Source organism: Biomphalaria glabrata, chromosome 1 (genome assembly GCF_947242115.1).
Source record: "Biomphalaria glabrata chromosome 1, xgBioGlab47.1, whole genome shotgun sequence".
Lineage (NCBI taxonomy): Eukaryota > Metazoa > Mollusca > Gastropoda > Planorbidae > Biomphalaria > Biomphalaria glabrata.
The window spans coordinates 6,785,427-6,813,134 of NC_074711.1; the positions used below are offsets into that span (position 1 = coordinate 6,785,427).

At 33.2% G+C, this 27,708-nt stretch overlaps 1 protein-coding gene and 3 long non-coding RNA genes across 5 annotated transcripts; 2 read left to right on the top strand and 2 right to left on the bottom strand.

Annotated features, from left to right (window-relative positions):
* Positions 1–6,948: 6,948 nt before the first annotated feature.
* On the top strand, positions 6,949–8,777 carry LOC129924458 (uncharacterized). The gene is made up of 3 exons (XM_056018923.1): positions 6,949–7,246; positions 8,202–8,292; positions 8,409–8,777. Exons 1-3 carry the CDS (start codon positions 7,135–7,137, stop codon positions 8,641–8,643), a joined length of 438 nt encoding a protein of 145 aa, XP_055874898.1. The 5' UTR covers positions 6,949–7,134; the 3' UTR covers positions 8,644–8,777.
* A 217-nt stretch (positions 8,778–8,994) lies between these two features.
* On the bottom strand, positions 8,995–11,230 carry LOC129924459 (uncharacterized). The gene is made up of 2 exons (XR_008776396.1): positions 10,998–11,230; positions 8,995–9,437 (listed from the first exon to the last, which is right to left on the bottom strand). It is a non-coding gene; the product is annotated as an uncharacterized LOC129924459 (long non-coding RNA).
* Positions 11,231–15,581: 4,351 nt separating this feature from the next.
* Positions 15,582–19,256, top strand: LOC129924462 (uncharacterized). Its single transcript, XR_008776399.1, has 6 exons — positions 15,582–15,606; positions 15,873–15,955; positions 16,090–16,167; positions 16,307–16,479; positions 18,239–18,358; positions 19,045–19,256. It is a non-coding gene; the product is annotated as an uncharacterized LOC129924462 (long non-coding RNA).
* Positions 19,257–23,053: 3,797 nt separating this feature from the next.
* LOC129924464 (uncharacterized) lies at positions 23,054–27,664 on the bottom strand. 2 transcript variants are annotated; one of them, XR_008776400.1, is made up of 6 exons: positions 27,160–27,664; positions 26,433–26,515; positions 26,234–26,283; positions 25,921–26,097; positions 23,951–24,070; positions 23,054–23,276 (listed from the first exon to the last, which is right to left on the bottom strand). It is a non-coding gene; the product is annotated as an uncharacterized LOC129924464 (long non-coding RNA). The 2 variants fall into 2 exon arrangements; XR_008776401.1 differs by lacking the exons at positions 25,921–26,097; positions 26,234–26,283 and having other exon boundaries at positions 23,057–23,276; positions 27,160–27,553.
* Between the last annotated feature and the right edge of the window lie 44 nt (positions 27,665–27,708).

Below are 27,708 nucleotides of genomic sequence, written 5' to 3' on the forward strand. Positions count from 1 at the left end.
ATGTGGGGAAAAAAAAATAGGATGCGGGTCAACACCTACGAAATAGAGACGGTGGTGGGTCTGCACGACTGGTTTCAAGTCCCCGAGATTGTGGGCGCCTAGCTGGAACTCACAGAGTTCAAGGTCAGGTCTAGACTTGTAACTACTACATGTTATCATTAATAATGGGGGAAATAAACAAAAGTAAAACACGTAGACACTCGTCAGGAAACATAATTAGACTTTTTTAAAAACTGAATTTGTGGAACTACTCAATGCAAGCAAACATGCTTTCTCTCTCTCCATTAAAAAAAAAAGTATCCTTTCAGACCTCACCATTTATAGGTCAGATGATGTAAAGGCCATTGTTTTCAGGGCCGGATTTAAGTAAGATCAGGCCGGGCTACAGCCTCAATTAAAAAAAAAAAAAGAAAAATATAACCGAATTATGACAGGTCTGAACTAATTTTTTTGTCAAACTTTTTTATTTGTATTTTTACCACCACAATCTTACGTCGACTGGCAACATTGTCGTGATTAAGAAGTGCCCGCTTGTTGCATGCTCATGAGTAATTAATAATAATAATATGTAAATGTAGCTCCGGATTTTCGGCAGTGCGACTACCAAACGCCTTACCATCCACAAAATCAACACTTTTTAAAACTAAAATATGCATTTTAAATATTGTTTTAAAATGAGATTAATTGTAAAAGTAGGCCTACTATTTCTTCCTTCTAAAATATGGCATACTTTTGGATATAATTTTAAGTACCGGTATTGTTATTCATTATAATCATGTCTTTTTAAAGCTTTTCGAAAAAGTGTATGGGACTTAGCAAAATCCTGCCCCGGGGGCCCTCCACATATTCTTATCCGGCCCTGTCTGTTTAAAAAGCCAACGCTTAACGATAGTGCCATGTGGCCAGCACAACGACCAACCTACTTTACCCCGCCCCATTAATGCCAGGTACCCATTAGAGTTGTGTAGACACAGGCGTCATAATTATCACGAAATTAAAAAATACCAGTCTTCAGAAATTCTTGCTGAGAACCGTTGGAAGCCAAGTGCTTCACCACACAGGTACTATTCCCCCTTTGCTGTTTTTAGAGCGGATAAAACAAAATGGAGCTGGGGGTGGTAGCTCATAGTGCACCCACCCACGTTCCCCTGTGTCGACCAACTGACATTTATACTGTTATGAAGTGTCCAGTTCGGTTGACCCAGTTTCGTCTTAGTCTTACAGGTCTCCCCGCGCCACAGACGTCTGCCAGTCTACCATCACAACTGTCTATGACGTAATCTTCAATGCTTGAGAATTTATTTTTTTCTGGTAGCGCTAATATCGAAGAAGGCTTAAGTTCTGGAGAGTTCCAAAGGCTCTTTCCCGAGCGGGTCCTTCGGGATCAGTGCAGAAGTCGGCTCAGTGCAAAACTTCATCGTGATGTAACGGCGCCTTCGACATACACGGGGTCACGGAGGTCACGGATTTAACGTAGACCACGGCGACTCGTGCCAATGATTTTCAACTAGTCGGTCATACCCAGTACTTTTTAGTTTTGTAAAAAAAAAAAAAATAGGTGCGGTACTCAGTGATAGATTGCCTTACTATTAATAAATTAATAATTAACGTTAAAATACAAGAAAAGTAATATTTGTTTGTCCACATTGAAAAAGGTGCCGGTACACCGTACCGGTGCGTATAGTTTAAAAAAGTTATGGTCATACCATATCGCCCTCTTTCGCAAAATAAAATCAAATCTTGGCGTTTTGTTATCAAACATAAAACAAATAATTTTTTACCTACAATCACTGACTGGTATATTGTTAATTACCAGTGGCGTAGCCAGTGCGGCAGCTTCTCGTGATGCTCCCCCACCACGCCACTGTTAATTACCAACACTGATTGATTGCTACACTACTGATTACCTACAATCCCTACAATCATTGATAATTGATTGGTACATTACCCAGTAGGCTATTTACAATCACTGATTGGCACACAGCTAAAAAAAATTATGTGCCAATTTTTTTTTAATCTATGTTTTTAAGACATTTATTATAAACTTGTTATCTTGTCCCTGATTGGATATTCTAACTCCCCCACCCCTAGCGACGGCACTAAAACTTGACACTCAAACATGACAGGTAACAAGAGCTGTCTGCGTGGATGTGCAGACGTCTGATGACCTTATTCTTTTCCCTACTTGTACTGGCACAAGGTCAAGGTTATTAATGGTTGGAGATGTCGTTCCATACTTGGTGTTGCTTTGCAAGAGACATGTCATCTTTCCAACCCAATAATATTACGTTACTGCTACTACAATTAATTGTATACATTTCATATTTTTTTAATTAGACGCTATATTTCCCGGTGATGAAAAGCCGATCACTAAATTTCTAACATGTAGCCTATTGCTATAACAATTAGATCTATAATACTCCCTTCCCTTTTCAAGTCTAGATGCTAGACTAATTAATACTTAAAACAATCTTCCTCGCTTGCCATTATAAGATTCTAAATAAAGCGGACCTTGTTGTGTAACCTTATCTTCTTATCTTATATATTACAAGCGTTACTTCAAAAGGGAAGATAATTACGTCATATCGTGTGTCAATCTAGTACCAATCGTCTGCAGTCAACCCCGCAACGTGTCATACAGCCCAAAAGTATCTCCGTGCTTCAACACAGCCATCGCGTGTGTCCATTAGCGCATGAGTTTCTCGTCAAAATAATGTCAACATTGGCAAGACTGCACTGGGTCGGAAATAAGAAAAGTAATTCAAGACATAATAATAGATTAATGAAGGCCTGCTGACCACTGTAAAAAAAAATATTATGGCAATACCACTATGCACTCGTTACTTGCAAAGTCCTTCCTTCAGAGAACAGTATCAGGAAAAGGGAAGAGGCAGACAGAGAAAGCGATTAGAAAACAACATAAAGAATGGACGTGCCTGTCTTTGAAAGAGATTTTATGCAAAGCAAAGGACAGAGAGGGAAGGAGGAAGACGGTTGACCGATCATGAGTGGTGCCCCGACGGGCTAACAGACCAAGGGATAGGTGGAGGCCAATAAAGGCGACACGACAAATTCTGCACAGACAGCTGGTTCAATGACCTGGCCTTAAGGTGACGCCTCGGTAGAAATGTTAGTGGAAGCAGATGGGCGAACAGCGGGTAGAGAAAACGCTTCTGCCCGTTTTTGTTGTTGTTGTTGTTTTTTGTTTAATTTTTTTAAATGTGATTTGTTTATGTTTTTTTTTTCTCTCCAGGTTGAGAATGAAAGGTACACCTGACACACACACACGCCCCAGTCTCAGTCCAAAAAGTCCGACACGCCATTCCACAAATGGGGCCGTCATCAGAGACCCGTGGCTGGAGTGGCGGTCCTTTGTGGCTGTTACTTGGAACCGGAAGAAATTCCCCGTGGACTGCGCGGTCACCGACCGCTTGTAGCTAGTGGGGTCTGTGAACGTGTGCAACTTATCTGGAGCTCCAGGGTCACGCCTCTCCGTCAAATATATAACTTAATGTTAACTTTGAATAAGATTCAATGACAATTCTTTGAAAACAGTAATTAGTTCACTGGACAAGGAGTTCGACAAATGGCTCACGTGGCAAATGGCGCGAAAAACTTACCAGGTCATGACTTCAACGAGAGAGAGAGAGATGGAGAGAGGGAGAAAGAGGGAGAGAGAAAGTTGGTAAAAGAGAGGAAAAGGAGAGAAATCGAGAGAGAAAGAGGGAGAGATAGTGGGTAAAAAAGAGGAAAAAGGAGAGAAAGAGGGATAGAGAGAGTGGGTAAAAGAGAGGGAAAAGGAGAGAAATAGAGAGAGAAAAAGAGATGGAGAAAGAGAGAGAGAAAGAGGGAGAGAGTGGGTAAAAGAGAGGAAAAGGAGAGAAATATATAACGAGAAAAAGAGTGGATAAAAGAGAGGAGAAAGAGAGAGAAAAGAGATGGAGCGAAGGAATGAGAGAGAAAGGAGGGAAGAGATAGAGAATAAGAGAGAGAATACGACTTAGAGGGAAAAAGAAAGACAGAAAAGAGAGAGATTGGAGCCCCGCCATAAGGAGAATGTTTCGTTACCTTTAGCCAATATATTCGTGCCCCTAATGATACCCGCCCAGGGCCCCTTGCAATGCTGAGACGCCATTGATTTTTCGCTCTTGTAATAATGCTATCTTCATTTTTTTTTTAAATAACGTTTTGTAGAAACAAAGGGAGGATAGTAGAATCAAATCATACCGAACGACGAGAAAGAGAGAGACAGAGAGAGAAACACAAAGAGAGAGAGAATAAGAGAAAGAAAAATGATAGAGATGTTGACACTATGTGTATGTGTTGGCATATAGAGCTATTCCCCTTGGTAAGCAAGCTCCTATTGTGTGTGTTATGTGTTATTAAAGAGTTTGATGTACCCAGCGTCTAGTGTTTGCGTCGCATATAGAAAAATGTAATCGACCACCGGCGGACAATTGTTATGCTTGCCCTGGAAGTGGCAAAATATGTAGGTCACAGCTGGGACTGTGTATCCACGAGAAATATTGCATTCCTTGTTAATCTTCGGACTCGAAGATAAGCCTTACTATTATTATCATTATTTAAGCTAACATAGGTGTCTGGAAATGTAGGCACCTAACAATTAGGCAATTAGGCGGAAAATTAGGCACCGGAAAATTAGGTACTCTTGAAATAGCGATCTTAATTTTGAACATAATTAAACAATTTTAACGTCTATTTATCTCTGGGCTAGCGTTGACCTAATAAACAAATAACAAATGTAAAGCGGAAACAAAACGGAAAGAAAAAAAAAACTACCATCATGAGAATGTGTGGCAAAAAATGACTCCTGATTAAGAGTAATTATATAATATAGACATCACATGATTCAGGGGAGGGGAGGTAGAGATGATTCTCCGCTCATTGCTTCACCTCCATCACCAACCCCTATGGTTGTCGGATGAGTTTTTGAAATGGATAATTACGCAATTTGTGTACACGTTTGGTTACAAATGTAAATACTTTCGATTAAATAATATTTTTAATTATTTGTTTATATATTATGTCGGAGAGTGTTGGTGATAAATATAATCGCCCTCTCCTCATCTACTTTAACCCTTAAGAAGCGCTCGTTGAAAAGGGAGGGGGGAGTCGTACTTTTGAAACGGGGAGGGGGCGGTAAAAATGTTGATGTTGATGATCGGCAAATAAACCTTATTTCTTTTGCGGTAGCCGCCTGTGTAAGGGAGCCTGATTGATTTGTGTTGTTTATTTAAGAACTCAAGGCAATACTCATAGTAAAAACTCTACTGCAGAATAAGTATTCATTGGAGACCAATTTTCTCAAAAAAAATATTGATATAGACATTTTTAACAAACAGCCTCACAAAATTAGATCTTCCAAGTAGAATTGTTATTTTTAATTAACATAAAAAGAGAGAACTATAGATGTTTGGATATAATTACTATTATATTGATTATAAACTAAATACTTGTATTAGTTTATTAACATAAAAACCGAGACATATTGCCTATTGTTATAGCGATAACAACGATTGGTCTTGTTTAAACCTCGAAGTAACGCACGTAATGCCCTTTAGCCACCCCCTCCACCCACTCCAACTAAAAGGTGAGGATTTGTCGCGGGTAGATGCTGAACATGGCCGTGAAGATTACGTAATGAGTCTCAAGGCTACACACTGGCGTAAATGGTAAAGAAATTAGATCAGCATATAATACAAATGGACGTTTGGGGATTTCAATTTTATAGGCTTTGCAGAGCTTTCAAAAACTTTGGTAGACACATTTCAGTTTTAACCATCATAATGTTAATAACAGTAATACAAATAATAATATAAAAGGAAATGCAGATAGTTAAATTTCATTGGGCAGTGTTGAAAGGGAAACGAGTGTTTTTGTTATTGTTGTTTTAATCATATGTGTGTGTGTGTGTAAGTGTTTGTTTAATAATATGTGTGTATGAAACCTTTTTTGACTTATTTTATTTTTCATTCTAAAGAGCAAAAACAATTGTATGTGGTACTGTACATAAAAGGAATGGGGGAATATCATAACTTCTCGAAAATTGAAGTAAATAGGCCCTGTGTATTAAATTTGTTTTACGATAGAGAAGGCGGGGTTAAGTTAAATTGGAACATCAACAATCTGCTTTAAGCAGAATAAGTATCTATAAGAGACCAATATTCCATAAAAAATGACATAGAAACCCAGCCAGCAAAGCTACCTGTTCAGGCACGGGCTGAGTTAGGGGCCCGCACGGGGAACCGGATAGTCGTGCGGGGCAGTTTTTTCCTTTCCTACCCCGTCATGCGCCCATTCAAAACCCCCCTTAGATGAATGGGGCCCGTAAGTAGCAGGGGATGGAGAGATTCGCCCCATTGTTTCACTGCTTGGCGTCGGCTGGCGGTCTGAATTTTGCGTAATACAGTTAAGGTCCCACCACCTTCCCCCTTCTCGTCCTACTGGCAAGGAGTGCCCTCCCCGCCTCGCTCTTATCTCGGACGAGACCGTCGGCCAGGAAACTCGTTGCGTAATGAAATTCAAGGGGAGACAAAAAAAAAAGAGCTCAATACAATTGGTTCGGATAGTCTCCCATTTCATTATAAACACAATAAACTCATTGAATGTTTTGTTATTTTTTTATATAAACTTTTTATTGCTTCGTTTTTTTTTTTTGTTTGTTTGTTGTTTTTTTTTTTTTTTTTTTACATTAAAATATTTCGTTTTAATATATATGTATATAGCTATGAAATAAAAACAAGTGTTTTATTGTTATACAATATATAAGGACGATTCTTTTGATTTAATAATTTTATTTACATATTTAATGAAAACTATATTTTTTGATATTTTAAATTTATCAGAAATTTTTTTACGAACAATATAAAAACTGATGTAAACGCTGCATACAATAACTGTAAGGACCCCCAATGGACCTCATTCACCGAAACGTACGGTCACGTGACAACCATCAACTATTCACTTGTGTGTATAGAATAGTATAGATTAGTACTGGAAAGATGGGGAAGCAATGCGATGCATTTGACTAATAATTATGAACATAAAAAAGAATGGAAAAAAAAAAAAAGGTTTTCATCGTTTTCCTGTGAACAATCCAAAGCTATGTAAAGAATGGGTTGTCAAACTGAAACGAAAAAACTTCACTGCAAGTGTACACTCTGTAATAGTGTAATATGTTCAGAGCATTTTGAGGAGGACTGTTTTATTTACCAGCCTTTTACAAGTAAGTAGATAGATCTATAATCTATAGAATCTAGATCTAATCTATATTTATATTCTAGATCTAGAAGTGTTATACTAATATAATAGTAGTAGTAGTAATACGATGATATTTAAGTCTTTGACAAGTAGGCCTAGAAAAAAATGGCCTAGATCTATATCTACATAAGAATCTAGATTGACTAGAATCACTAGATCTATACAAGTCTAGAGAATCTAGATCTAGACAAAATAGTTTCAAATATTAATTAGATCTAGATTATTCTAGATCTACTCAAATCTATACTGTATAATCTGAATCTGTAGACCTATTCTACTATTCTAGACTAGAGTCTAGAACTCTAGATCTATATTTTTTTTATTCTAATTCTATTAAATTTACAATCAGAATTAGATCTAGACCGAGATTTTTAAATCTGATTATTATTCAAAGTTTATAAATTAAATTTAAAGAGCATGTAAATAATAAAATAACTAGATCTAGTCTAGATAGAATATTTCATATTTCTAGATTAGACTAGTGTCATTAGTGACTAGACTGACCTAGACTAGAAATTAGTAGAAAAGTAGATCTACTAGTAACTAGATGGATCTAGTCAATCTATAGAATAAGATATAGACTATAGAATTCTATTAGCGTTGATTCGACTTTAAATAATACTAAACAGCCTATTATTATTACTATTAATATTTGCTAAATTCTGATCTAGTTACAATCTAGTACGGTAGTAGTATATTAAATATCAACTTAGATTCCTACAAGTAGGAAAAAAATAGTGGATCTAATGTTAATAATTAATCAGTAGGCCTCCCTATTCATATGTATTATTAGGTTTATATGGCTTATTTTCAGATGGTATATAGATCTATAGGTCTAGTAACTTTCATGTAGATTATTTTGAAAAAAAAAAATTTGTTTTATAACTAATATACATTATATTATTATATATTCCATTTAGATCGCAGACTTCTAAAGCCTGGTGCTGTGCCGACCAAGTTTTCTTTTTCCAAAAGTACACCAAGCCGAAAAAAGACCAAATATGAATTTAGGTAAATGTTTTGAAATACTTCAGTAATTATGTTTTACATTTTTGTATCTTAATTGTAAATATTTTTATGATGATCATGTTTGACTGTACACTTAAATATATTTTGTTTCCTTTTAGACAACCTCTTTTACCCCAGGACACCACCATTGAGGAGAAGACTAGAGATGTCACTGTGCAAACTAATGAAGACTTTATTACAGATCTTCTAAAGAGGGTAAATACTTTGGAACCAGGCAATGCTAGCCTTCTGGAAGAAGTTGCTCAGTTGAAATTGTGTTATGACTCTTTGAAACTAAAAGGAGATAACTTTTTTTGTTTAAGTAGCTGTTTAGAAGACAAATTATTGTTATGACTTATGAATTTTAGCAACATTTAAATTTAAAATTGGTGTGTATATATTTTATTAATATTTATTAATATAAACTTTTTTATTATGTACTTCTACAGATCAGTGCCCAAAAATATTAAATATTATTTCCTTATTTATATAGTTTTCCTCTTACAATGTTGTTACTTTGGTTTATTATGACTTATCAATTTTTCTCTGGCAACTTGAAATAATTGGTGTGCACATTTTATTAATATAAGCTTGTTTATTTCATGTTTAAAATTTCAAAATTTGTATATATGTATATATTTTTAGTAATAATATCAGCTTCCTTGTGTACAATATACTTTTCACATCATTCAATAAAATAATACACTTATAAAGAAACAAAGACTTTATTTTGCTATGACAATGTATCATATCTATTTAAATAAACTACAAAATGAATCGCAAACATCACAAAGCTAAAAAAATATAGATGGTAATGGTATAGTTCTGTCATAGAAGACAATGTCCGAAGTTAATCTTTTAGGATCGGCTTGTAGAACTGAAAATATAGGAGTGTTCTGAGGTAAGGCAGCCAAAGCAGACATTGAAACACTGTTATCAAAATTTTGTAGACCAGTCTTATCACAGCTAAAACTATCCTTCGTTTTCTGAGGCTTTAGGTGCAGGTTGATGCCATGTCTGAATTTTGTCTGTTGGTGCTGCATACATTTCTTTTTTGCTATAGTCTTCTAGAGCAGACAGAAGACCAAAAAGATGTTTACAACAGGCGAGCTTTCAACCTCTGCACACTGACACTCTCCTTCAATGACCTGAAAGAATAAATATTTTTTTTTTAAATTAATAAATACATATATTAATGCATTAAATGTTTTAAAATTAATAGGTGTGCATTGACTAATTTTATAAACCCCCCACGCACAGGTTGTAGATTATGCCCACTTCGCATACCTCTTGCACTGCCTCTGAATATATGATTTCTAATTTAAACTAAATCTATAATGTAGATAAAATGTAGTAGACATCTAGATTTATCAGTTTAGAATTATATTGGATCCTACAATGTTCATGACTTAAATTGTGTTAATTAGATTATAAATCTTGTCACTCTATTCTAGGTGATAAGTAAATGCTATATATATATATCTTGAATTCTAGAACTAGCCTTATTCCAGAAATTATCTCTAGAATCACTCTAGACAAGTGTTTCTCAAAATGTGTTCAGCAGAACCTTACGCCTGAATAAGTGTTCCATGAACTACTGGAATAATTAATTAGTAGGCTACCATGTGAATAAATCTTTTAAAAAAAAAAAGAAAAGTTTTCCGCTAAATACTCATAGTGTGCGAAGTGTTCCGTTTTGAAGGAAAAGGTTTGGGAAACACTGCTCTAGACAGTCTAGACTAGGACTATAAGTATAGATCTATATATAGCTAGATCTAGTAAAGAAGGTCTTAACTACAATAAAGAATTACATAGCATAGGCCTCTAATTCTATATCTCAAAGTAATCTAGATCCAGGTAGATCTAGAGACTATATTACTAGCTATATTTATAATATATGTTATTATTTATAATGTAGATCTATTACATAATTAATAAATTAGTAGATCTATAATCATACATTTCTAAATTTTCAAAGATCAATTCACAGGACCAGATCTAGGTCTAGATTAAAATTATAATATTATAGATTTAGAGTTTAGAGACTATTAGAGATCTAGTTGTTTTTTGTTTTTTTTACTAGTTTATATCTAGAATCTAAATCTAGATGTTCTAAGTTTGATCTATCAACTTAAGTTAATCTTGTGAGTCTAAGTCAGTCTAGAAGTAGAGTACGAGAGTCTACAGCAAGATCTAGATGTATATTTATATTAGATCTAGAAGCTAGTCTTATCTAAAAAAAAATCTAGATTAGATAGAGCTAAGTAGATCTAGATCTAGATAGTTACTAAATTCTAGAATTTCTATCTCTAGACTAGTCTAGAGTCTAGATCTAAAAGTCTAGTAGATCTAGTCAAATCTAGTCTAGATCTAGTGACAATCTAGTCATAATATTAATACTAATAGTGCCTGGTAATCTATTCTAGATCTAGACCTAGATCTAGATTCTAGTAGGCCTAACTAATCAGTAAAATCAGTTAAATAAGTCAATAAGTACTAGACTCTAGATCTAGTCTTTAACTTTAAGTAAGTAGATTGACTAATCTAGACAGATCATAGATCTATAATCTATAGCTATACTGTATAGTGTATAGATCTAGTTAATCTAGTTATATATCTAGATCTACATCTAGTAATAGTAAGATTTAAGATAAAGAAATAAAGATAGTCATAGTCATAGATTCTATGGTAATTTAAAAAGAGCTTACCTTTCCATTGTAGCTAATCACTCCAGTAACATTGTAATTAAATTACGTGTCTGTAATCATTTTCACATGCATATGCTGCATTTATAACATCGCAATATTCTAACAAGTTAACAAAAGTAAAATTTACAAGCAAGAGTGGTTTTCCAACAATAGATTCCATGTTGGTGTCTAGATTAAACTGATGGTTGTCACGTGACTTGAGGGGTGTTTGTTTACGATTGGTGAATGAGGTCCATTGGGCCTGCCCATACTAACCACATGGGCCTCAATTGGGGGAAGAACTCGGCCCTTAAGGTTGAGTCTGGGCTCAGTCAGTGGCCCCAGAAAATCCCCTTGTGAAATCCGTGTGGGACCAGTAAGGGAAAGGACTTGTGGGCCCCAATAAGGCTATAGATACTTGGCTCTTTGGGGAGAATTAATGAAAGCCCAAATGGGGCCCTTAGGGGTCGAGTCTGGGCGAAATCAGAAGGCCAAGATGACGCCGTGATGGAAACTTCATGGGGCCAGTACGGGGAAAACATTAAGGGGCCTGAAAGGGCTTAACACATGGGTTCGATTTGGGGGATGAACGTTGGCCCAAACGGGTGCCCTTAGGGCTGAGTCTGGGTCCAGTTAGGGGGCCCAGATGAAGCCCTGATGGAAACCTCATGGGGCCAGTACGGGGAAAAATTGAGGGGCCTGAGAGGGCTAAACTCATGGGCCCCATTTGGGGGATGAACGTTGGCCCAAACGGGGGCCCTTAGGGCTGGGTCTGGGCTCAGTTAGGGGGCCCAGATGAAGCCCTGATGGAAACCTCAAGGGGCCAGTACGGGGAAACATTGAGGGGCCTGCTAGGGCTAAACACATGGGCCCCATTTGGGGGATGAACGTTGGCCCAAACGGGGGCCCTTAGGGCTGAGTCTGGGCTCAGTTAGGGGGCCCAGATGAAGCCCTGATGGGGCCAGTACGGGGAAAACATTGAGGGGCCTGCTAGGGCTAAACACATGGGCCCCATTTGGGGGATGAACGTTGGCCCAAACGGGGGCCCTTAGGGCTGGGTCTGGGCTCAGTTAGGGGGCCCAGTTGAAGCCCTGATGGAACCCTCATGGGGCCAGTATGGGGAAGACATTGAGGGGCCTGATAGGGCTAAACACGTGGGCCCCATTTGGGGGATGAACGTTGGCCCAAACGGGTGCCCTTAGGGCTGAGTCTGGGCTCAGTTAGGGGGCCCAGATGAAGCCCTGATGGGGCCAGTACGGGGAAAACATTGATGGGCCAGAAAGGGCTAAACAAGTGGGCCCCATTTGGGGGATGAACGTTGGCCCAAACGGGGGCCCTTAGGGCTGGGTCTGGGCTCAGTTAGGGGGCCCAGTTGAAGCCCTGATGTAAACCTCATGGTGGCCAGTACGAGGAAAACATTGAGGGGCCTGATAAGGCTAAACACATGGGCCCCATTTGGGGGATGAACGTTGGCCCAAACGGGTGCCCTTAGGGCTGAGTCTGTGCTCAGTTTGCCTCTAGTTTCTCTTTCTCTCTTTTCTCCCTACTGACAAGGAATGCTCTCCCGGTCTAGCTGTTATCTCAGACGAAACATAGAAAGTTATTACGTAACATAACTCGAGGGGAGGTAAAAGAAAAAAAAGAAAACCATGACTTTGATATGTTGGCTCGGATAGACTCACTTAGATTATTAATACAAACAATATTGCTGTTTTTTAATTATTTTATTTTCATAAAAATGTGTATAGGTTCCTATATGTTTTTCTTCTTTTTTTTTTTTCGTTCTTTGCATTTAATTTAAAGTTATAGAATGCTGATTTCTAAACTGTGATAATTTTATCTTACATTATACTTTATTAAATAAATTGGATTGTAGGTCATTTTTAGGTATAACATTCAATGTCATTAAGTCAAAAAGTGATTTATATTATATATTTTATTTATTCTTCTCACAGTAGTTTGATCAAAACGTTTCTACTATAACGACATATATATGGGATATTTGTGTGTGTGCATGTTTGTTAGCGCGCGTGTGTATGAACTATGCATGTTATATGCCAATTTAAAATTTCTAGATCTAATATAGTACGTGACACTTTAAAAAAAGAAGGGTCATTGCCTAGCTCCAAGATTTTTCATGAGATGGCTAGATACAAATGTGCGATTAATATGATCTCGAGTGTTTTGATTTATTCGAGTAAAAAAAAAAAAGCAACTTTTGACTTTACAACACTTGCTGTAAATGGACCTTCACTTAGGCATCATTTTGACTTTGCTCATGTAATGTAACACCCCTTTGACCATATTCGCACTCCCTCTACGTCTATCTGACCCAGATGTTTAATTAACATCATGGTGATCTCTTTTATAGCCTTCCTCTAACTTAACTCCCCTTTCTTCTTTTTTTCTTTTACCCACTCTGCTGGATTTCTCGAGTTCACACCTAATGAAACGCTAGACAAAATGACGCCTCTCGAAGTAATAAAACTGAATCTGTCGTTCTTGTAGGTTTCTATAATTGCGGAAGGTACCGGTACCGGTATTTACTGACCAGTCATTGATATTTAGGGTTATGTATTTTCACGTCTACCTCAGGAAATAAATAAATAAATACATATATATATATATATATAGGTTAACATAGAAAATCAACAGATTCAGTTAAACAAGCACAGCATTATTGGTTTCTTTTTTTTTTTTTTTACGTTTTATCTGTAACATGTATTAAATATATTTTAACCATTCATACTACAGATCTGATTTACTGTAATTGTGTATAGTTGCACTGTTCAATTAGATTTCAAATAAATAAATTATTTGCAATTCTTATTGCATCTTCTGGTAATAAGCCGATTTTAAAAGTTTTAATGTAGCCTATAATGCTAGTTTCCAGTACCGGTAGATATTTTTAATGTAAACAAACTTTACACAAGCAAAGAATATTAACAATAGGGGTTTTACCAATCTTGTTTGAATTTATTTAGTCGTTTTGAAACATGACTAATAAGAATGCTTTTATATTGATTTAAATGTTTGTCTCAGTTATATTTAAATATAGATATCAATTTATAAAGATCGAGTGCGTGTAAAATTCCTACAAATAAAGATCAGCTTAGGTTAACACGTGTTTGACGTTTTCCTTGCTCGTTGCATAGAACGCGTGCTATCAAGCAAGAAAGTACACGTGTTCACACTGATGGTCAGTAGGTCAAGGCTCACTGACTCTCACTGTAAATCTTTTTCGTACCACCTCTTTACTCGATCTTTTTGTTGACGTAATAGACCTTGTGATCTCTTTCTTTTATGAGTTACACAAATGTTTAGGTCAATAACATTCAAATATAATGAAACACGTAACTAAAACTATCTTATGATTTAAATATAATTCAAGGAATTTTTATTTTAAAGTATAAGATATAACTGGCAAGATCATGATATGAACGACAGGATTTGCTATTCAGTTTCATACATTTAAAAAAAAGTTATCTCAAAATACATGCTACATGACAGATCTAATAAACTACATTATAGGCACAGTTCGTAAATATTATCGATGACTGATTCTACGAAGATAAAGAGCATAAAAAAAAAATCAAGAGGCATGCAAATGTGTTGTAGCCATAGTTGTAGACTATGTACGTGTCAGTGTTTTATCTAATATCTACTGTATACCCCATTCTAGAATATTTATGATTTAAAATATATATAAAATTAATTAGAGTCATATTTTAAATCGTGCAATCTAACTTTGTAAGAACCATCTTCGTTAATTATAATGTCTATAATGCAATTTGTGTAAGTACGGTAGTCAAGTAGATGAGGTCACGAGATGAACCAACACATCCTCACATCATTTATTGTTCAAATGCTGCACACTGCTATATGGTATCGAAATACTAGCGTTAATAAAACAAACAATTTAAATATTCAACAAGAGACACTACTAATACAGTATTAGAGAAGATTATAGTCCTGAGGGGGGGGGGGGGGGAGAAAGACTGTGCCGCTGGTCAATGTGTAGGCTACCCGGTCACGTGGCTTACTTACAATTGACCAACCAGAGACAGGTCTACATGATAGGCTACAGCCTATTGCATCATTAAGAAAAATAGCGCCAGAACCAAACACCATGACCATCCCATTCCAGTCATAGTACTCATAGATCTACTTCAAGATTGTGTTGATTTGTGATTAACTCGAATCTTTTCTAACAACTTTGGAATGTGTGTGTCAAGCCCTCAAGCAAAGGTACTTTTTATTTTATTAGACAATTAGATCTACTTTATTATTTTATACTTATTTATAGAGATTAAGTCTGGATAAATTAAAGTAGATTAGATCTAGAATACTAGAATCTAGATCTACATCTACATTTAATTTTAATGTCATTTTTGTTTGTGAATGTGCTTTTTTGGTTTAAGTTTAAGTCTAGTCAGACTAGGCCGTCACTAGGCACAAATAATTATTTTAAGTGACTCAAGGAAAGCCGTTTGAAATAATAATTATAATCATTCGAATCGCGTTGCGTGTCTCACAGTTTATTAGAACCTTAATAGATTAGATTTAGAAAGTCAATTTAGAAAAGATAGTAAAACCAAATTCAACCATTAAAATTAATATTTTAAAATACGTGAGTTCTTGAGATCTATTTTCAATTTAAATGCAAAATGTAGGCCTATAAATACATTTTTGTATACTTTTTTGTAGAAGCAAATCTAACAATGTTATACTATACTATACTGAAACTAGTCAATAATCTTGTCATTCAATATGTTGTGCAGAATTTATAATTTATCTTTATATTGCTTATGCCTTATGTAGATCTATGTATTTAATATTTCTCATGTGTGACTTTGATTTAAAAAAATTGAAATGTTAAAAAAAAATGATTTTCAGACTCTCGGAACCAAAGAGTGAAAGAATGATGGCATCACTATGATCACTTCTTGCTGGATCTGTCCAAGAGTCAATGAGTACAGGTATTTAATTTAAAATATAAAGTATTATTACTACTCAATTTTATTATAATTACCAATTGATTAAGTTTAAAAAAAATTATTACTATACTTAGGCTACTATAATACTATATTAATATTTTTTCATATTCTTTAAGGTGGACCATGTTGGAAAATAACTTTCAGTCAAGACTCAAGTTGAGACAAGAGCTCCATTGATGTTATTGATCAAACTGGTAATTTTTTTTTACAATGTTTTCAAGCCAAAAATGTTGTATACAAATCTGATGATCCAGATTTCCTGAATAATTTATATTAGCAGTCTAGATTTACTTGTAAAATTTATTTAATACTTATTTTATTTTCTGTCTGCAGAACATGTTCTAGAGATACTGGAGAAAAGATCTGAGTGCAGTACAGACTCATTAATTAAAAGAAGTATAAATACAATCAGGATTGGGTATGAAGCTAAATTCCCAATGGCAAATAATGTATCACTGTTGGAAATAGAAGTGAAACTGAAGGATGAAGATTCTCATGAAAATTTGGTAAGGCCATATTATATTGTAGGATTTAGGATGTAAAATATCATTTATGTGAATAGGTACTTCGATAAACTGACCTAGATCAATTTTTTTTCTCCCAAAAAATGGCTGAAAAGTGTGTCAGCACATTTTACCCTTTTTTTAGATTTTAAGGGTGGTCAGTTCCATCAAAGTTTTAGCATCAAAGTTTTAGCATATATTGTATTTGATTTGAGGACTAATTATGATTACTTTTTGTAAACATAAGATATCAGAGATCATTTTTATTTGCTTTTGAAGCCAATCTGTTAAATTTTTCTTAACAAAAGTTTATGTGAAAGTTGACATTTTTACAACTTTTTTCCTATAAAAGTTACAACAATGCTGTTTGCTACAATAATTTATCATATTATGAAATGTGTATATTTTAAATTTCATTAAATTCTCTTGGCGCACTTTAAAGATATTTGATATTAAAATCAACAAAGACAAAGAAGGGTAACATTTTCTTTTTTAAATAAAATAAAAGTGTATTTTCAAAGTTGATGGTTAAAATCTATTTTTAGTAACAACCAACACTGTGATTTACTGGAAATGGTCCATTTCTGTCTATCACAAGCTATTTTTAGAAGCACACATAGGAATCTTTCAGTTAGATTAACTTTTATAGTGTTTGAATGCTAGATTATGGAGAGGGAATGTGTCTTTATTATAATGACTTTGTAATCTGCAAATTTTAAAGTAAAAAGTTTAATTACTTTAAAAAATAATATTAAATATTACAATTTTTTTTTCAAATTTTTAGCTCAGCGAACTAATAATTATTTTTTTTTCTGTGTGTTGTTTTTTTCTATTAATATACATGTAAATTAATAGTTAATAAATAAGTACATTATATTTTTAAAATGATGAGCTATTATTGCACAAAAATTCAAGTAAAAAATCTTTTAATAACTTCTAAAAAAATCGCAAGGTTTCTTTTTTATTTTATTGTCCGAAGCAAGAAATTTTTAATTTACAATCTAATTTTTAAACCATTTAAATTAAGGCATTTTAAAATGATTAATTGCCAGTGCTCTACAAAAAGGTTAAAACTGTTTTTTTATGAAGTTTATGAAACTTATAGTAGTTATAGTCATTAAATTTTAGGAAATATTTTTCTGCGCAGTGCTATTTTCATTTATAATTTATAAGAATTATCTATCTGATGCATATAAATAGCTATTTAAATACAGTAGAATTATAATTAAACAAAATAAAACACAATACAGATCTCTGATTTGTTTTATTTGTGATTTTTGGGCTCATATGATGATAAAATCACATATATTTTTATTTTTTGTCGAAGGCTTTTTTTTATATATTAACTTTTTTTCAAAGATTTTATTGCTTGGTCTTATTTTTTAAATTTATTTTAACAGAATACTGGTTAATGTAAAAGAGTGTGAAGTTTCAACCCCAATCTTTAAGACTTTTTATAATACAGTTAATTTAAGTTCAACTGTCAGTTGTTTCGGTCACAGATTTTTTATTTATTTACAAAGGCTAAAGAAGGCTAATTTTTGGCCACTAAAAATTTAATAACTTCCCTCACAATTAACTCAGCAATATAAAATTGGTATCATTGGAAAGCATTTCTCAAGCTCTATCTAACTAAATAGGTTCCATTGCATTGTGATCATTTTGAAATTTTTATCGAAGTACCTAATGTGAAACAATAATTCAGCTATTTATTTATTTATGTGTCAGCAGAATCATACTTATCTCATCTTATATATTACAGATCTATCCAGTGAAAACAGCATTAAGAGAACAATAGTATGGATTATAACTTGGCTGGACTGGACATGGCACAAACAGAAAATAAATGTATTGAATTTTCAATCCAAATTATGGATATTAGGTATGAATTTTTATTTCCATATTTTTAACTAACATAATCTTTATAATTTTTTTTTATGCCACAATTGCATTGTTACTTTTCTTTCAAATCATTTCTTGATCAAATGCTGCGTCAACCTAACCTAAGAGGCTCATAAGTATTTTAATTTTTTATGAACATTGTGTGAAAACTGATAGGTCTTTATACCTCCTATAATTCGCTGTGTGGTTGTGAAATGTTTTCTCCACCATCACCAGATAACTATGTCAGTGACTTTCTATTGGAAAAACATACTACTTATACATATGATGGTAGGCTCATATTTCACAGAATTTTGAACTCTCTGTTATCACTTGTTGGAACAACTGAAGCTCAATTGCATCTTGAGGGACAGATAAACAACAATTAATGTACTGTTAGTTTACGTCAAGTCACGTTTGGTATATGATACGAGTTGTAAGATTAAAAAAAATAATTTTTTTTTTAAATTTTTTTTTTAACTTGTGCAGGATATGTACATGTGCGAAAATACAGTAGTTAATGAAGCCTGCATACACAAATCATGAATAGATAATGTCAGCATTTTTTGGTTTGGAAAAAGTGAAAATCATTGTGTTTTTGTTTTTTGTATGTTTTATATGAACATTTCATTTTGAAATCATAGGAATATATTTTTTTTTTAATTTTTTTTTTAATGTTCTTCTTAGATTATTCAAGTGAGTTACCCAAGTCTGTCAAATAACTTAGAGAAAGTACTTGAACTTGGCACATGTGATGGCACAGAAATCGTAAAAAAAGAAGGATGATCCCAAACATGTAAAACATTTTACAAACAAACCTAATCAAAGTTTATAAATGTTTAAAAAAAGTAAGATGCACAAGCAAATTTATTTACATACTACAGATATTAGAACTAATGACTAATGGAAAAAAAAACTACCTATCTAGACTTAACAACAAAGAAATAAGTAAATATAATATTTCAAACATGTGCTGGATCTTGTTAGTTTAATAACATACTATGTAGGTGCATTACATAAAACATGTAGTGGTTCTTGGTTGTTGATTACTGGTACTGTGCTTTTTTCAAATACACATTAGTTTTGTCATATATTAATTATAAATATTTATGTTCACCATTAATTATTTCGTTCAGCTATAGCAACATAAGGAAGGCATGGTGGCTAAGTGGTTAAGCATTTGGCTTCCAGACCCGAATTAGAATCTCAGTGAAAATTGGGATTTTTAAGACACCCTAACTCTGATGGATACTGGTACCGATTTTAGCTGGGGAAAGTAAAGACAGTTGTTTAGCTAGCCACATGACACCCTGCTTGTTAACCATTAGCCAAAGAAACTGATGGCCTTAACATCATCTGCCCTATAGATGCTAAGTTTGAAAAGGGGAACTTTACTTTTATTACAACATAAGGTTATAAGTTGACAGTTATAGATGATGTACCATATGAGCATCATTGTTGTTTACTAGCTTTTGAACAGTAGCTTGAAACATTTGCTCTTACTTACATAGAATATTCACTGTTAAAAAATTATGAATATGATAGTGCAGCTAGTTACTCTGCTCAAAATTGAAAAAAATATTTTGTTGAAATTATAAACATGAGCTACCGGTATATATAAATGTATAGTTTTCATTGTTGAGCACACACTTTTTCTTTGGTACTGGGTAACGTACATGACCTATATTTTTTTGAGATATTATCATCTAAAATTAGGCAAGGTCTTGAGAATATTTACCTCGAACAGACTCATCTTTGGGTTTTTGTGCATGTAGACCCTATTGATTAAAAAGCACCATTCTCTAATTATATTTTACTTGTTTAAATTTATATATATATGGTTATTAATTATTCTTTGTATTTATTTTTTTAATTTTTTTTTGTAAAGTAAGCACTGGTATTTTTCTAAAAGTATGTTTCACATTTATTTCATTTTAAACAAATTAAGTCATTTACTTAATGTTCAATTATGTTCTAAATGTATGTTTTTAAAATTTCAGTGTTTATATTGCTAACATTTCACAAACTTGTTACAGGTAGCTTATTTTTGTTTTGGTCATTTTTTCTTTAGAACTACCGATACAACATAATCTGATGTTAATTTTAAAAAAAAATAATTTATTTCATGATTGTGAAAACAGTTTGCTTTTCAATTTACATACAGCAGGCTCATACTTTGTTTAGATAATTCTGAATTACATTCTATATATAATTTATATGTTTCTGTATAGGCTATTCAAGCTTTTGTACATGTTAAAATTTCATAAATTTGGTAGCCATTATATTTTTTAAAAAATTTTATGGTATAAGTACTTATTGTATTTTTAAAAATATAAGCATCCATATTTTAAAAACTTATTTCTAATTTGCCATTTTAAGCAATTTGTTATTACAATTAATATTTAAATGAATATGCTTTTACCTAAGGGCACCCGTTTGGGCCAACGTTCATCCCCCACTTGGGGCCCATATGGTTAGCATGGGCTTGCCCAGTTGGGGCCCTTACTGGGCCCAAAATCTTTGCTATCAGGGCCCCAACTGGGCAAGCCCATGCTAACCATATGGGCCCCAAGTGGGGGATGAACGTTGGCCCAAACGGGTGCCCTTAGGGCTGAATCTGGGCTCAGTCAGGGGGCCCAGAAAATCCCAGTGTTAAACCCTTGTGGGGCCAGTAAGGGGAAGGACTTGTGGGCCCCAACAGGGTAAGAGATACTTGGCCCTTTGGGGACAATTAATGAAAGCCCAATTAGGGCCCTTAAGGGTCAAGTCTGGGCTCAGTTAGGGGGCCCAGATGCAACCCTGACAGAACCCTCATGGGGCCAGTATGGGGTAAACATTGAGGGGCCAGAAAGGGCTAAACACATGGGCCCCCTTTGGGGGATGAACGTTGGCCCAAACGGGTGCCCTTAGGGCTGAGTCTGGGCTCAGTTAGGGGGCCCAGATGAACCCTTGATGGAACCCTCATGGGGCCAGTATGGGGCAAACATTGAGGGGCCAGAAAGGGCTAACCACATGGGCCCAATTTGGGGGATGAATGTTGGCCCAAATGGGTGCCCTTAGGGCTGAGTCTGGGCTCAGTTAGGGGGCCCAGATGAAGCCTTGATGGATCCCTTATGGGGCCAGTATGGGGCAAACATTGAGGGGCCAGAAAGGGCTAACCACATGGGCCCCATTTGGGGGATGAATGTTGGCCCAAACGGGTGCCCTTAGGGCTAAGTCTGGGTTCAGTTAGGGGCCCAGATGAGGCCAGTAAGAAATGACACTGAGCTCTAGCTGAAATGGCATAAAATGACATAAATAATTACATAAACAATTTACTAGTTGAAATAAATAGTTTATTGCATTATAAAATGTTAATGTTAGCAACTATTAAAAATAATTAAAAATACCGGAATACACTAAAAATCTTTTTTAAAAAGTAAAAGCAATACCTGTAGCAAAGATTTTAACTGTGAAAATTGATCCTATAATATTATAGTATACTATGGAAAATGCATTGAGTCAACAAAAAAGTTGTGAATGATAACATGAAAATCTATAACAAATTTATAAAGAACATAATTCAGGATCATCTACAGAAAGTATAAGTGCTGTATAAAAATTATGTTTAAAGCAAACAGTTTTGACAATCATAAAAACAACAACAATAACAACAAAGAACAACAACTTAGCTTTTGTAATTATGTAAAAAAAATATAAAAAAATAAAAGTAACAAAAAAAGTATTTTTGAGTTGGTGGAATGTAAGCAATATGTACACTGAAATAAGTAAAAGCATATTCATTTAAATATTAATTGTAATAACAAATTGCTTTAATCAATAGGGTCTACATGCACAAAAACCCAAAGATGAGTCTGTTCGAGGTAAATATTCTCAAGACCTCGCCTAATTTTAGATGATAATATCTCAAAAAAATATAGGTCATGTACGTTACCTAGTACCAAAGAAAAAGTGTGTGCTCAACAATGAAAACTATACATTTATATATACCGGTAGCTCATGTTTATAATTTCAACAAAATATTTTTTTCAATTTTGAGCAGAGTAACTAGCTGCACTATCATATTCATAATTTTTTAACAGTGAATATTCTATGTAAGTAAGAGCAAATGTTTCAAGCTACTGTTCAAAAGCTAGTAAACAACAATGATGCTCATATGGTACATCATCTGTAACTGTCAACTTATAACCTTATGTTGTAATAAAAGTAAAGTTCCCCTTTTCAAACTTAGCATCTATAGGGCAGATGATGTTAAGGCCATCAGTTTCTTTGGCTAATGGTTAACAAGCAGGGTGTCATGTGGCTAGCTAAACAACTGTCTTTACTTTCCCCAGCTAAAATCAGGTACCAGTATCCATCAGAGTTAGGGTGTCTTAAAAATCCCAATTTTCACTGAGATTCTAATTCGGGTCTGGAAGCCAAATGCTTAACCACTTAGCCACCATGCCTTCCTTATGTTGCTATAGCTGAACGAAATAATTAATGGTGAACATAAATATTTATAATTAATATATGACAAAACTAATGTGTATTTGAAAAAAGCACAGTACCGGTAATCAACAACCAAGAACCACTACATGTTTTATGTAATGCACCTACATAGTATGTTATTAAACTAACAAGATCCAGCACATGTTTGAAATATTATATTTACTTATTTCTAAGTTGTTAAGTCTAGATAGGTAGTTTTTTTTTCTCCATTAGTCATTAATTCTAATATCTGTAGTATGTAAATAAATTTGCTTGTGCATCTTACTTTTTTTAAACATTTATAAACTTTGATTAGGTTTGTTTGTAAAATGTTTTACATGTTTGGGATCATCCTTTTTTTTTTTTACAATTTCTGTGCCATCACATGTGCCAAGTTCAAGTACTTTCTCTAAGTTATTTGACAGACTTGGGTAACTCACTTGAATAATCTAAGAAGAACATAAAAAAAAAAATTTAAAAAAAAATATATTCCTATGATTTCAAAATGAAATGTTCATATAAAACATACAAAAAACAAAAACACAATGATTTTCACTTTTTCCAAACCAAAAAATGCTGACATTATCTATTCATGATTTGTGTATGCAGGCTTCATTAACTACTGTATTTTCGCACATGTACATATCCTGCACAAGTTAAAAAAAAATAATATTTTTTTTAATCTTACAACTCGTATCATATACCAAACGTGACTTGACGTAAACTAACAGTACATTAATTGTTGTTTATCTGTCCCTCAAGATGCAATTGAGCTTCAGTTGTTCCAACAAGTGATAACAGAGAGTTCAAAATTCTGTGAAATATGAGCCTACCATCATATGTATAAGTAGTATGTTTTTCCAATAGAAAGTCACTGACATAGTTATCTGGTGATGGTGGAGAAAACATTTTACAACCACACAGCGAATTATAGGAGGTATAAAGACCTATCAGTTTTCACACAATGTTCATAAAAAATTAAAATACTTATGAGCCTCTTAGGTTAGGTTGACGCAGCATTTGATCAAGAAATGATTTGAAAGAAAAGTAACAATGCAATTGTGGCATAAAAAAAAATTATAAAGATTATGTTAGTTAAAAATATGGAAATAAAAATTCATACCTAATATCCATAATTTGGATTGAAAATTCAATACATTTATTTTCTGTTTGTGCCATGTCCAGTCCAGCCAAGTTATAATCCATACTATTGTTCTCTTAATGCTGTTTTCACTGGATAGATCTGTAATATATAAGATGAGATAAGTATGATTCTGCTGACACATAAATAAATAAATAGCTGAATTATTGTTTCACATTAGGTACTTCGATAAAAATTTCAAAATGATCACAATGCAATGGAACCTATTTAGTTAGATAGAGCTTGAGAAATGCTTTCCAATGATACCAATTTTATATTGCTGAGTTAATTGTGAGGGAAGTTATTAAATTTTTAGTGGCCAAAAATTAGCCTTCTTTAGCCTTTGTAAATAAATAAAAAATCTGTGACCGAAACAACTGACAGTTGAACTTAAATTAACTGTATTATAAAAAGTCTTAAAGATTGGGGTTGAAACTTCACACTCTTTTACATTAACCAGTATTCTGTTAAAATAAATTTAAAAAATAAGACCAAGCAATAAAATCTTTGAAAAAAAGTTAATATATAAAAAAAAGCCTTCGACAAAAAATAAAAATATATGTGATTTTATCATCATATGAGCCCAAAAATCACAAATAAAACAAATCAGAAATCTGTATTGTGTTTTATTTTGTTTAATTATAATTCTACTGTATTTAAATAGCTATTTATATGCATCAGATAGATAATTCTTATAAATTATAAATGAAAATAGCACTGCGCAGAAAAATATTTCCTAAAATTTAATGACTATAACTACTATAAGTTTCATAAACTTCATAAAAAAACAGTTTTAACCTTTTTGTAGAGCACTGGCAATTAATCATTTTAAAATGCCTTAATTTAAATGCTTTAAAAATTAGATTGTAAATTAAAAATTTCTTGCTTCGGACAATAAAATAAAAAAGAAACCTTGCGATTTTTTTAGAAGTTATTAAAAGATTATTTACTTGAATTTTTGTGCAATAATAGCTCATCATTTTAAAAATATAATGTACTTATTTATTAACTATTAATTTACATGTATATTAATAGAAAAAAACAACACACAGAAAAAAAAAAAATTATTAGTTCGCTGAGCTAAAAATTTGAAAAAAAAAAAGTAATATTTAATATTTTTTAAAGTAATTAAACTTTTTACTTTAAAATTTGCAGATTACAAAGTCATTATAATAAAGACACATTCCCTCTCCATAATCTAGCATTCAAACACTATAAAAGTTAATCTAACTGAAAGATTCCTATGTGTGCTTCTAAAAATAGCTTGTGATAGACAGAAATGGACTATTTCCAGTAAATCACAGTGTTGGTTGTTACTAAAAATAGATTTTAACCATCAACTTTGAAAATTAATATCTAAAGAGTGTGCAAAGCTACAAAGTTCAAACTTAGCACACAGATATATATTAACATGCTAAATTCAATAGAATTAGTGAGATTGTTGTAACCATAAACACTTTTATTTTATTTAAAAAAGAAAATGTTACCCTTCTTTGTCTTTGTTAATTTTAATATCAAATATCTTTAAAGTGCGCCAAGAGAATTTAATGAAATTTGAAATATACACATTTCATAATATGATAAATTATTGTAGCAAACAGCATTGTTGTAACTTTTATAGGAAAAAAGTTGTAAAAATGTCAACTTTCACATAAACTTTTGTTAAGAAAAATTTAACAGATTGGCTTCAAAAGCAAATAAAAATGATCTCTGATATCTTATGTTTACAAAAAGTAATCATAATTAGTCTTCAAATCAAATACAATATGCTAAAACTTTGATGCTAAAACTTTGATGGAAATGACCACCCCTAAAAAAAGGGTAAAATGTGCTGACACACTTTTCAGCCATTTTTTGGGAGAAAAAAAATTGATCTAGGTCAGTTTATCAAAGTACCTATTCACATAAATGATATTTTACATCCTAAATCCTAAAATATAATATGGCCTTACCAAATTTTCATGAGAATCTTCATCCTTCAGTTTCACTTCTATTTCCAACAGTGATACATTATTAGCCATTGGGAATTTTGCTTCATACCCAATCCTGATTGTATTTATCTCTGCTTCTTTTAATTAATGAGTCTGTACTGCACTCAAATCTTTTCTCCAGTATCTCTAGAACATGTTCTGCAGACAGAAAATAAAATAAGTATTAAATAAATTTTACAAGTAAATCTAGACTGCTAATATAAATTATTCAGGAAATCTGGATCATCAGATTTGTATACATTTTTGGCTTGAAAATATTGTAAAAAAAAATTACCAGTTTGATCAATAACATCAATGGAGCTCTTGTCTCAACTTGAGTCTTGACTATTATTTTCCAACATGGTCCACCTTGAAGAATATGAAAAAATATTAATATAGTAGCCTAAGTATAGTAATAATTTTTTTAAACTTAATCAATTGGTAATTATAATAAAATTGAGTAGTAATAATACTTTATATTTTAAATTAAATACCTGTACTCATTGACTCTTGGACAGATCCAGCAAGAAGTGATCATAGTGATGCCATCATTCTTTCACTCTTTGGTTCCGAGAGTCTGAAAATCATTTTTTTTTAACATTTCAATTTTTTAAAATCAAAGTCACACATGAGAAATATTAAATACATAGATCTACATAAGGCATAAGCAATATAAAGATAAATTATAAATTCTGCACAACATATTGAATGACAAGATTATTGACTAGTTTCAGTATAGTATAGGTAGTATAACATTGTTAGATTTGCTTCTACAAAAAAGTATACAAAAATGTATTTATAGGCCTACATTTTGCATTTAAATTGAAAATAGATCTCAAGAACTCACGTATTTTAAAATATTAATTTTAATGGTTGAATTTGGTTTTACTATCTTTTCTAAATTGACTTTCTAAATCTAATCTATTAAGGTTCTAATAAACTGTGACTGTGAGACACGCCACGGGATTCGAATGATTATAATTATTATTTCAAACGGCTTTCCTTGAGTCACTTAAAATAATTATTTGTGCCTAGTGACGGCCTAGTCTGACTAGACTTAAACCAAAAAAGCACATTCACAAACAAAAATGACATTAAAATTAAATGTAGATGTAGATCTAGATTCTAGATCTAATCTACTTTAATTTATCCAGACTTAATCTCTATAAATAAGTATAAAATAATAAAGTAGATCTAATTGTCTAATAAAATAAAAAGTACCTTTGCTTGACGCACACATTCCAAAGTTGTTAGAATAGAGTCGAGTTAATCACAAATCAACACAATCTTGAAGTAGATCTATGAGTACTATGACTGGAATGGGATGGTCATGGTGTTTGGTTCTGGCGCTATTTTTCTTAATGATGCAATAGGCTGTAGCCTATCATGTAGACCTGTCTCTGGTTGGTCAATTGTAAGTAAGCCACGTGACCGGGTAGCCTACACATTGACCAGCGGCACAGTCTTTCTCCCCCCCCCCCTCAGGACTATAATCTTCTCTAATACTGTATTAGTAGTGTCTCTTGTTGAATATTTAAATTGTTTGTTTTATTAACGCTAGTATTTCGATACCATATAGCAGTGTGCAGCATTTGAACAAATGATGTGAGGATGTGTTGGTTTATCTCGTGACCTCATCTACTTGACTACCGTACTTACACAAATTGCATTATAGACATTATAATTAACGAAGATGGTTCTTACAAAGTTAGATTGCACGATTTAAAATATGACTCTAATTAATTTTATATATATTTTAAATCATAAATA